The sequence below is a fragment of the Stegostoma tigrinum genome, chromosome 1, assembly GCF_030684315.1.
Source record: "Stegostoma tigrinum isolate sSteTig4 chromosome 1, sSteTig4.hap1, whole genome shotgun sequence".
Lineage (NCBI taxonomy): Eukaryota > Metazoa > Chordata > Chondrichthyes > Orectolobiformes > Stegostomatidae > Stegostoma > Stegostoma tigrinum.
Window position 1 is genome coordinate 107,172,724 of NC_081354.1, and position 12,587 is coordinate 107,185,310.

The 12,587-nt window shown below is 38.1% G+C and overlaps 1 protein-coding gene across 1 annotated transcript in view; it reads right to left on the minus strand.

Moving 5' to 3' along the window:
- The window catches only part of scfd2 (sec1 family domain containing 2), a 302,365-nt gene that overhangs the window by 254,240 nt on the left and 35,538 nt on the right, over positions 1 to 12,587 (minus strand). Inside the window, exon 3 of the mRNA XM_048525994.2 lies at positions 3,542 to 3,669. Within this exon, the coding sequence (XP_048381951.1) occupies positions 3,542 to 3,669 (128 nt within the window). The remainder of the gene's footprint in view (positions 1 to 3,541; positions 3,670 to 12,587) is intronic.

Below are 12,587 nucleotides of genomic sequence, written 5' to 3' on the forward strand. Positions count from 1 at the left end.
ATGACACTATAGCTTAAAAGTATAAATTACAAGGACAGGTTGCATAAATGTGGCTCTTATCCCTTCCAGTTTAGTATGTTGAAGGCAGATCCAATCCATATGTCTAAAATGAATAAGGAATTCAACGTATTACACCCAGAAAAAGTTTTTCTTCTGTGAAGGAATCCAGAGTAAAGAGGAATAATGTTAAAACTGGAGCAAAGCTATTTCGGAGTGAAACAAGTAATTTTTCCTCAACAAAAACGGTAGTGGAAATCAGGAACATGACCCCCAGAAAAAGTGAGTCATGTCTGAGTCAACTTCAATTTTCAAAGCAAGGTTAACAGAATTCTGTCATGTCAAGGGCTATGGAGTAAAAGTAGATGAATGGAAGTGAGGTATAAATCAGCCATAATCTTACAGAATGACGGAACAGACTCAAATGACTGAATATGACACTATTATAATTACAAGTAAATTAAAATGAGAAAAAATGCACAAGATAACAGATATATTTATGTGGTTCAAAAACATTCATATAAGATATCTGTTGCAAAGACTAAGACCATTGACAGGCCTTTGGGTACAGACAAGAGGTATAATGATGAGTAGAAATTAATTTAATTAGCAAAAATCAAGGGACATAACCCAGGGAATTCGGTTATTTAATATCTATGTACAAAATAATCTAGGTGGTTACATAAGGAATTTTCACCAATATTTTCCCATCATACCAAATAATTGAATGGCACACAGATTAGGAATAAAGAAGGAATAGAAACATTCATGAATGTAAAATAACTTTTTTGAAACTAAAACCCAGATTTAAAAAACACATACACAACTTGAAAAACATAATTTCAGACAGTAAATTAAATCAAAGGCAAAAATTGAGGTTTTTTTAGAAGCACTAAATTAAAAAATGATACATTAATAACATACATGTCTGGCTTAGCCTCAAAGTATCACCTCCAGTTTTGTTCACTGAATTATCAAAAAGGACTGAAACCATGGAGAAAGGTACAGTGCAAAACTAGAGATGAAGATACCAAGTCAGAAGGAGAAACAAAAAATGGTTGTATTAATCAGAAAAGAGAAAGGTGAGTCGGCAGAGTTTGGAAAAATGGGAGAGCAGTTCAAATAAGAAGATTTTGAGGAAGTAAATTACAAAAACCTGATTTTTGTGTGTTGGCAACTTGTAGGTTAGTTGCATAAACAGAATTAGTATTAGAAGCATAAAGTGGAGTTAGAAAGAATATTTTCATGTATATGGAATCTGGAATAATGCACCACAAATGGTTGCTGAAACAAAGCCAATCAAAAGATTCAAAGAAGGATTAGATAAACACTTTAAAAAATGGCACAGATAAAAAACAAAGATGTGGCATCAGAATTAGCTTTGTCTGACAGGGAGCTAGCAATTAGATTGGTAAAAGGCATCACTTGGCCTTGTTCTGTGCAAAATTGCGATACAACAGTTATCTACTCTTACCAACTATTAGCTGCACTTCTGGGGGAAACCATTCACTGAAGAGAGAATGAAAGAGAATAATGGCTCTTCTGCAACACAAAATGTTTCCGACAGGATGGCGATCATAATCACCATGTGTAAAAGAGAAACTCATTCCATGACCTTAAAAGACACACTGCTTCCAATACTGGCTAAGGATTTATGAATGTAGTGAATTAAGGACTTGGAAGAAACATCAAATCTGTGAAGTGTTTAGAATGAATTGTAAAATAGCATCCAGCTGCATGACTGAGATTTTATTTTGAAGTTTATTACATACTTGGACTGATACGATGAATAACAATCATATAGGCTACAAGTCAATTCAAATATATGAAGTTTCGAATGTACAAGTTTATAAAAAAAGTGAAAAAAGTCACATTTTAAACAAAACTAGAAATCTCGAGTGAGTCATGTTTGATGTTCTGAGTTGCAACATTGCACATGCATAAGCTATAATAGATTTTCTAAAATAAAAACTACTACACATTTCAGGACTCAAAACTACTTCTCCAACCCGTGTCTATCCTTAAAATGTTTCAAAATATGTAAAAGCCACATATCAGCACAGTAACACTCGTCTTCATCAAGATGGAACAAATACCAGATAGTCACTAAAAATGTCAAAAGAAGTCCCGTAATAAATCACTATTGCTGAATACCAGCAATGTCAGAAAGAAAGAAAACATACACGTTTTATTGAATTTGGCAGACAAACTGACCATGTGTGGTTGAAAAAAACTGAATCATTTATCAAAAAGCAGCAGGCTTTAAATCCTAAGCAGCTTACTAGCAGCATTTTGCAGAAGTGTAATTGTTCATTCAATACTGAGAAACTGTGGTGAAAAACACTGTTGTACGGTGAATCATAATTCCTTTAGTATTACCAGAAAACATACGGCTAACTTTCCTGCAAAAAACAGATTTTATGAAACTTTGCTAAAATTATCTTAAATGCATTATTTAAAAATGTATTCTTTTATTTTTATAGCACAGTCATTTGAAGCCACCGTGGGAGCTAGACATTTAGGCTCCTTTTTGGGCCAATCCCAAGGGCTTCTTCAGCTTGACCTCAAAAACCTCTGGAACATCAGCATATTATTACTGCTTTCTTATTTATTCATATCAGTTGTGACGTAATAAGAAGGTTAATGGGTCAGAAGAAAAAATGAAAAGCAACAGAATGTTCTATGAACACCAAAAGCTACCCAGTGCATTGAATCACAAACAGTCATAGACATCTCACACATGCTTTTGATTCCCTCCTTGCCACATATACAAACAACTTGTCATTTTTTCTCTTCCTCATGATTTTATCTCCACCTTCCCCAAGAGGGCAGTGTGTATTCGTGAAGCTAAAAAGTTAGCAGAAAATCAGAGTACTGGATACAGGATCCTCCTTTAAAGATGTTTTACTCGGATATTCACAAAGACCAAAAAGAACACAGTAAAATGATTTCCAATTAGGGTAGTGTGTCCATACAAGGTATGTTACAATCTAAAGGATATCTCAAGTAAAAGTGAATCCACTCCAATTAAAATCTGTTCAGTTTCAATGTCACTATATTTCTAAACTGATATTGCTGAAGTATTAGCTGATGTTTATTGCAGGTAAGTGAACAGATTAAAGGGGTGAAAAGGATATTCACAAAATCAACTGTCAAGGAGAAATGGGAATCAGGGATCAAGGTGCAACAGGAGAACATCCCCATTGTAGCTTGGTGTTGCAACTGCAGAATGCTATTCATGTACTGCTTCAGCAGAAGAGCAATGACATAAACGTGAGTTTTCAGTCAAATGTTTGAATTTGGTTCCACAGAAAATATATTTAAATTTACAAACATGAAAACCCAAATTATAACAAGGAAAACAACAATTTTCCTTTGATAGCTATTCAAAATGAGCCTTATCTATTTTGACATAACTTGTGAACAAGTGTAGGATAAAAACAAGAATGAGGTGCGGTGTCCATGTTCAGAGACAGAAAGGTGGTGAGGCTACTAAACAATTCAGTTGAAGGAAAAAGGAGAATAAATTAGTTGCTCATATTACCTAAGCTCATCTTTATGGGAAGATTCTCCTTGCTAGCTGCTTCCACTAGGTGCCTCCGCACTTCCATCACAGCCTCTTTTTGTTTCATATTTAGCATGGACTCCCATAGAGTTTTGGCTAAAGGGTCACTGCAGTGAAATAACAAAGTTAAAATGAAATATCTGCACAAAAATACATTAAGATGCAAATATAGAAGATACAAATATATTTTTATACTTATTGCAACTATTATTTATGCTCTACCTAGTCCTATTTTGTAAAATGAAACGTTTTCATCAAATCATTTCTTGTCCCTTATGACTTTGTTAAAAGCCAGCTGGCAAATCAAATGCCCACAGGGCTCTGGCAACATCACTTCAACTCACAGACAGAGCTGCTCAATGGCAACATAAGACAGTTTTCATTTAGTGGAAAAGCACCTTGACTCTATATTTAGTCTTGGCAAAGATTAAGAATATGCCAGGTGGGGAACTGGGGAGTTTGAATTCAAATCCTGCCATAATTAAAGACAGAGGACACCAAGGTCTTTTCCAACTTTCTGCCTAAATGTGAAGTTCAAAACCTCCAACCATTTTACTTTCATCATATTCTAGAATGCTATCATTTGCAACTGTTAACTGAAAAACATAAAGCTATTTCAGTGAGTTGAACCATCTGGTGGGCCTCATAACCTCTTTATCTTACAGTCACTGTTTTTTTTAAAGAAACTCTAATATAGCCTGGTGCTGTTACAGCAAATTTATTTGATTAATATTTAGAGGTTAATTTAACAGTCAACTTTTTCGTGCAGAGAGTGGTGTATGGAACAAGCTGCCAGAGGAAGAGTTGGAAGCGGCTGCAATTACAACATTTAAAAGGCATCTGGATGGGTATGTCAATAGGGAGGGTTTAAGTGGGATATAGGCCAAATGCTGGCATATAGGACTAGGTCAGATTAGGATATCTGGCCGGCGCTGACAGATTGCACTGAAGAGTCATACAGCATGAAAATAGACCCTATGTAGAATAGCACACTTAGCCACAAGGTGAAGGCTCAGTGAATTTGGGTAACATGTAGATTTGAAAATGGACGCAAAACAGAGTAGGAATTGAGGTTTTCAATATGTAGGTAGATTGGAGAAGTTGGGAATGTTGTCCATGTAGAAAAGGTTGAAAGGGAATTTATTAGAGATATTCAAAATCACAAAAGGTGTGGACACACTACATATGGAAACGCTGTTCCTGCTGATGGAAGGATCAAGAACCAGAGGACATAGATTTCAGCTAATTGGCAAAATAAGCAATGATGATGGGAGGAAAAGCTTTTCCATGCAGTGAATTACTGGAATCTGAAATGCACTGTTTCAAAGTGTAGAGATTGCAGGTTCAAGCATTTAATAGGGAATTGAATTATCATTTGAAAGTGAAAATTTGTAGGGTTGTGACAATGAGATGAATTGCTCTTTCATAGCCAGTATAGACATGACACGTCAGTGATCTCCTCCTGTGCTGTAACCATTTGAAACCATTTTATGGCCTTATACTATAAGATATAGGATCAGAATTAGGCCATTCAGTTCATCAAGTCTGGCCAATGATTCGATCATTGCTGATGTGTTTCTCAACCTCATTCTCCTGTCTTCTCCACTCCTCCAGCTCATTCTCTTTGCCCTACAAATTCCATTTCTCCAGGAGCTTATTCAATTTCTTTTTGAAAACCAAGATTGAATTGCTTCGACCATACAGAGGATGCACATTTCAGATCCTACCATGCAGTGTAAATTTTTGTCAAATTAACCAATGGGGAGATGAGCAATCACCTTATACTAGTGCCCTCTGGTCTTGACCCATTCAACAATGGAAGCAATTTCTCTCTATCTATTTTGACTATATCTTCATGATATAATAACTTTGATCAAATCTTCTTAAATTTTTTCTTCTCCAAAGAGAACAACTCTTGTTTCTCAAATCTATCCAGATAATTTAAGTGCCTCATCCCTGGGGCCAACCTCTTCAAACTATTCTGTACTCTCCTTAAGTCATTAACAAAGTGTACTTTCTACAAAAGGGCATAATAATCCAGTTCAGACCAAACCAACGCTTTCTAAAGACTCAAAAATTTCTTGCCTCTGTATTCTCTGCCTCTATTTATGAAATCCAACATCCCGATAACTTTTAACCACTTTCTGAACCTGCTCAGCTACCCACAACTTGTGCCCATACATCCACATTCCTTCATGCATGCACTCCTTTTAGAATTGTAACTTTTATTTACATTACCTCTACTCATTCTTGCGAGGAAACTGCATCACTTCACACTTCTGTGCCTTAAAATTTAATTTGCCACATGTACCTTATATCATACACTGTGTCTCACATAGAGGTCCATGCCTGGTGAGGTCTATCACTTTTCTTTTTACAGTTCACAATATTTCTAAGTTCTGTGTCAGCGTTAAATTTTGAAATTATCTCCTGTGGCCTTTTACAATTTATATAAATGATTTGGATGCAGGGACCAAAGGTGCGCTTGGTAAATTTGCTGTTGATATGAAGATAGATAGGAAAGCACATAAGGAGGCGGAAAACAAAAGTCAAACTCAATTTCAGAACCTGGAATGAATGAACTTTCATGGATAACAAGCAAAACAATCATCTAGAATGAAGAACTGTCCTTGTTGCCCATGAACTCAGGTACTTCAACATTGATATCTCTGCCTGGCAGTGATATCAAAGAGCAGGCGAAGGGCAGCCAAAAGAAGGTGATAGTGATTAATCCTTCTTTGGAGGAGGAAAATCTGAGGATTAACCCAAGACACATGGAATTGGATTCACTTTCAAGAACGAACTCATCAACCGACTCTCGCACTTCCCTGTTAGCATCAACAGTCACCTGATGACTCTCGTCTAAAACCTGTCACAAACCAACAGGCAATAGTCGTGAATGCCATTGCTCCAACTCTGGATGCCACAGATGAGTCCAAAGAAGGCATCTACTCCACCCTGACCATCATCCCTACAGAACATAAAATTATACTCCTGGGGCCTCCAATGCCAATACTGGAACAGACACCCAACTCTGAAAAGGAACCACTGGAATGGAAGGAGTCGGGAATTACAACTCCAACAGGATTCTTCCACTCACCAAATGTGTAGAACATCAGTTGGTCTCACCAATACACTGTTCTGCCAAAAGACAAGTTCAAGGCTTTCCACAATCAAAACAGTGGCACATGATTGACCATGTCATTGTTCGACTCCAAGACCGAAAGGGTGTTCTCAATACCAGAGCAATGACCAGTGCAGATGGACTGTTAGACAGACCACTAACTCAGTTGCTCCTCAGTATCCATCACATGCTACCAGAAACAGCCGAACATAAAGAATCAGTTCAGAAAAAACTCACCATTCAGCAGCTTAAAAAACCACACAGACTAGTGAATTTCCAATAATGTCTTTACCAAAATCTCCAAAGAGTTTATTTTAATAAAGTGGATTGGAGAAAATCTGAAAAATCTGAAGACACCCATCATCTCATGCTGTGAAGAAACCCTAAAGAAACCCTAACTACAAGACCAGGAAGCACCAAGACAGGTTCGATGAGAATGGCCGCATCATCCGAGACTTGATCAATTAGAAGAGGGAATCTCTCTGTACCTGACAAAACAACATTACCAGCAAGGTAAAGAGGAGAACTCATCAAACAGTCAGGTTGGAGTTACAAAGAAGAACTGAGGAAATCCAGAGCCAAATGATGGACTGAGAAAGCTAGGGAGCTGCAACTCCTTGCTGACAAACACTGCACCTGGGGTTTCTTTAGTATCACCAAGGCAATAAACAGATCTAACACCTTTGGTCTCAAATCAATTCAGAGTAAGGATGGAACCCTTTTGAGAGGCAGAGCAAACATCAATGTCCTATGGACTTCAAAAGAACTCCTAAACTGTAATACAACCATGGACGAGGATGTGTCTGAAGCCATCTCCCAACTCCCCAACGATGAAACTCAGACTTAGTACAGAAGTTGAAGCCACCATTAGACACACGAAGTATGGAAGAGCTGCAGAAGTAGATGGGATTCCAGTGGAGATTTTCAAACTTGGGCAAGCAGAGATTACCCGTTATCTCCATCTCAGTGGCTAACACTGCGGCCTCACAGCACCAGCAACCAGAGTTTGATTCTACCCTGAGGGACTGTCTGTGTTGAATTTACACATTCTTTCTGTGTCAGCGTGGGTTTCTTCTCCAGTCTCAAGATGTGCAGGTTTGGCCCAACTAGCCATGGTAAATTGCCCGCAGTGTCCAGGGATGTGTGGGCTGGTTGAATTAGCCATGGGAAATGCAGGATTACAGGGATAGGGTAGGGGGTGGGTCTGGGTGGGACGCTCTTCAGAGGGGCAGTGTGATTTGATGGGCCAAATGGCCTATTCCCACACTGCAGGGATTCTATGAAAATGGCACTGTAAACTTTGATTTCACACAGTAACTGGAAAACAATTCATTTGAAAATGTCAATATAGGTTGTTTATATTTTCCAAAGGAGAATGTAACTAGAATTTATTGAGAGATCAACACACGTTTTCAAAAATAATTATTTTTAGGTTTACAGTCAAATTAATTTGTATTTGGTTTAAATGTTTTTTATTATGCTGACATGATGAACAATGCAGTAAAAAGTTAGTGGGATCTTGTGGTACAATGACTTTCCAATAGGTGAACAGATGCCGAAGACAGTAAATCCACCAAGTAATTCAACAGAAATGTCGAGTGGGAAGAATGCCGGACACACAAGCAAAAAAGAGTTGAAACAAAAACAAAGTTGCTGAAGAAGCTCAGCAGTTCTGGCAGCATCTGTGAAGGAGAAAACAGAGTTAACATTCCGGGTTCAGTGAACCTTCCTCAGAACTCAAGAGAACTCCAGTTCTGAGGAAGGGTCACCGGACCCGAAACGTTAACCCTATTTTTTCCTTCACAGATGTCGCCAGACAAGCTGAGCTTCTCCAACAACTTTGTTCTTGTTCCTGATTTACAGCGTCCACAGATCTTTTGGATTTTATTCAAAAAGGAGCTGAGGTGAATAAGTAAAGGTAAGAGTAAAAGCTCACTAACATGCACAATCTGTTTTTTTTAATACAATGATTATTATCAGCAAATGCACAATATGATTAAAGTACATCTGCATACATTGTGGGAACTGAAGTATTGAGATCACAAGCTCAGTGACCATATCCGTTACTCATCTAATATTTAGTAATCAAAAATGTTTTTATTCAAATCTGAATTACCAATTAGTTACTTGTGGCTTGGGGCAAACACATTGAACACAGCAATGACACAAAAAGCATAGAATTTATGAGGACAGACAGAATGTAAATTTCAAGTTGGTCATTTTGTTTGACTCATAATTTTGTCATCAGCATACTGCTCCACCAATCTTTTACTGCCAATGGAAATATCAAAGCAACTAGAAAACTGGGCTCCAAGGGAATTATAAACCTTCTGCCAGCGTGGTTTCTAATTATACAAGTGCAGGTGCTAGAAAGTGTGTATGCTCATCCCAAACATACTTCTGGAATTAATTCCAATGAGATTCTGGAGGTGTTAAAGTAATACATTATGAGGCTTACATGTTTAGACAGTTGCCTGAACAATTACTTTCTGAGGTTGTATGGTATCAGCAATAATTTCACTTTAACCAGCATGAAGGCAGTTTAAAGGCCTGGAAATGCTATAACAGAAAATGCTGGCCTGCATGTAAAAGTTATCTACTTTGCTTACAGCACAATGTAGAACTTTACACAGGATATGAATTGTGGTCTTAGCCCTGGTCAAAGCAGTTTAAGGCAGAGAAGACTTTCAGTCTTGCATTATGACAACACACATATGCAAAGTGCAGGCCAAATGTTTATGGAAATGACTAGGATCATACATATTCAAAATCTACAGGAAACCAGCTGTGAAAATAACTGTTGCCTCACTGAGTGAATAAGTCAGCAACATCAAAAAGGCCACTTTTGTCATTCACTAAGCCACAGATCATTTTTACTTTAAAAGAAATTAATTAGAAACAAAAGAAAATCTTTTGCTCTAGGCTCAGATTTTGCAGTAAGAATAATCGTGAGACTGTCAGGATTCTTCATTATTAAGGAGTAAACCAGGCAAAAAGCATCTATAAACCTTCTACAACGAACAAGGTGCACGATGGCAACTTAGCAACGCTCCTCTGACAGCATCTTCTAAACCCATGACTTCTCACACCTAGAGAAGGTTTACAGCAGCAAATATAAGGGAACACCACAATTGCAAGTTTTCCTCCAAATCTCTGAACATCCTGACTTGGGACTACCTGTATATCATAATTTGTTCATTGATACTGGACAAAATCCTGCAACTTCTTCCTTAACAGTACATGGGTACACCTACACTACACGTACTGTAGCCGTTCAAGAACACAATTCAGCACCACATTCATCACAGAATCATAGAACCCTACAGTGTGGACACAGACCATTTGACCCATTGAGGCTATACCAACCCTCCGCATGGCATTCCACCCAGATCTAGTTCCCCACCATATCCCAGTAACCTTCAATGTTAATCCACCTACACATCCCTGGATGCTATGGGAAATTTAACATGGCCAATTTACCTAACCTCACATCTTTACTCTGTGGGAGAAAGCTGGAACACACCGAGAAAACCCTTGCAGACACGGGGAACCATGCAAACCCCATACAATCACCCAAGGCAGGAATTTAACCCGGGTCCCCATCACTGTGAGGCAACAGTTCTAACCACTCAGCCACTGTACCACACCTTCTCAACACTAATTGGGAAGTGGTATTGACTACTTGCCTCACCAGCAACACTTGTGACTCAAGAATTTTTTTTGTAAAATGCTTCCACACAGAAATCAGTAAATTGCTATTTGACTTGTTTTGCTTTTCCAAAAGCTTTGATTGTATATCATTTTAGGACAGCATAAATTTGTAGTTCCTGCCCACAAGATACCCAATTGATATCCTAGAAAAGATTAGAACCTTTCTACGCAAGTGCAAATTAATTTTTAACAGTGTAATAAGTCTTACAAGAGGTCTTGTGGCACAGTGACAGCATTGTAACTCTGGGCCAGAAGCTCTGGGTTCAAGTCCCACCCTAGGACTTGATGGTCACAGAAGGGGCTTCATAACATAGCTAACCATATTGGTTATTAGCCTGAAAATCCTTCCAATGCACATAATAGCAGGTGGTAAGAGCAGTTTCCTGTTCAGCTTGCAAAAGGTAATGGCAAACCAATGAATTAACTTGCCAAACATAATCACAAATGAACACAAATCCAACGACTGCCTTCACCCTCTTACGGATACATTACTTTGAGGAAGATAGGAATAAGTCTAAATTACTAACAAAAAATCTCTGGCACCAAAATTCAAATTTTAAAAGTGTTGCATCTCATTTGTTCTCATTTTCAACATCATTGGAAATTTATTAAAATGTTTTAAGTTAGTTACTTTTTCCTTTCCATGTAATTTTTTCTGACTTGATGCCATTTTCTCCATTCTCTTCATTTAAATTTCTGTACAAGATTTTACATTGATTATCCTGGCGTGTACCAGGATTGAAATCAGGAATTATCTTCAATCTCATTAGTTAAATAGACACATTATTGCTTGCTATATTCATACAGGACCTAGATCTGCTGTAGGGGGCACCGCATTGTGATTACTGGTTGGTAATCACAAATCACTGTGAAGGACCGCACAAATTCTGTAAGTCTAAGCTTTGGTTATGAACAAGTGTCAGTCATTCACTGCTGATTGAAAATCTGGACCATTATATTTCTTAAATACATCCTTCTGATGGTACATGAATCTAAGATCAGCTGCCTGTGTGGGTACATGTAAGAGTTCCCAGGGTATTTTGAAGGACAGGGGAGAAATGGCCCAAAATCCTCATCAAAATTTATTATATCAATACTTATCCCTTCGTCAAAGTGCCAAGGAACAGATTAGCTGATCATTATCTTCTTTCTGATTGAGAGGCTCTACTGAGCACAAATTAGCTGGCATGATGTGCACACTTCAACAGAATTCAAAAAGGCTGAAATGCACTTTGAGATATCCAGCTGTCTTGAAAGAATAATATAAATGCACGTCTTTCTATTCTTTCTCCTTTAAAATGCTTGTCAGTAATGCAGTAATAAACAAACTGAAACATGAATAAATTGCGCAGGAGCTACACTAAAACTCAAGATTATGCACATTTGAAGAGACTGGTTGACTCTTCTGAAGGAGGGTAAATATGTAATGTTGACCAGTCTTTCTCATTTTGGATCAGGGCAGATCTGCTATGTATTTTCATTTCACAGTTTCATCATTTGCAATTTGTCAAGCAAATCTAATTCCCAGGTAATCAAGGATTAATTTTCTGAATCCGCCAGTGTACAACATGGGATTATTCTCCCTTGCAAATCCAGGTAAAAAGCTGAAATATATTCTGCATGACACCACTAAACTTGAACTTCAGTAAGGCATTTGATAAGGTTCCCCATGGCAGGCTGATGGAGAAAGTGAAGCCACATGGGGTCCAGGGTGTGCTAGCTTGATGGATAAAATTCTGGCTAGGCAACATGAGACAGAGAGGAGTCATGGAAGGGGGTTTCTGAAATTGGAGACCTGCGACCAGTGGCGTTCCACAGGGATCTGTGCTGGGACCACTGTTGTTTGTGATATACGTAAATGATTTGGAGGAAGGTATAGGTGGTCTGATCAGCAAGTTTGCAGATGACATGAAGATTGGTGGAGTAGCAGCTAGTGAAGGAGACTGTCAGAGATTACAGCAGAATTTAGAAAGATTGAAGAGTTGGGCAGATAAATGGCAGATGGAGTTCAATCCGGGCATATGTGAGGTGATGCATTTTGGAAGATCTAATACTCAGGAAATGGAAAAGTCCTGGGGAAAATTGATGTTCAGAGAGATCTGGGTGCTCAGGTCCATTGTTCCCTTAAGGTGGCAACGCAGGTCAATAGAGTGGTCAAGAAGGCATACGGCATGCTTTCCTTCATTGGAT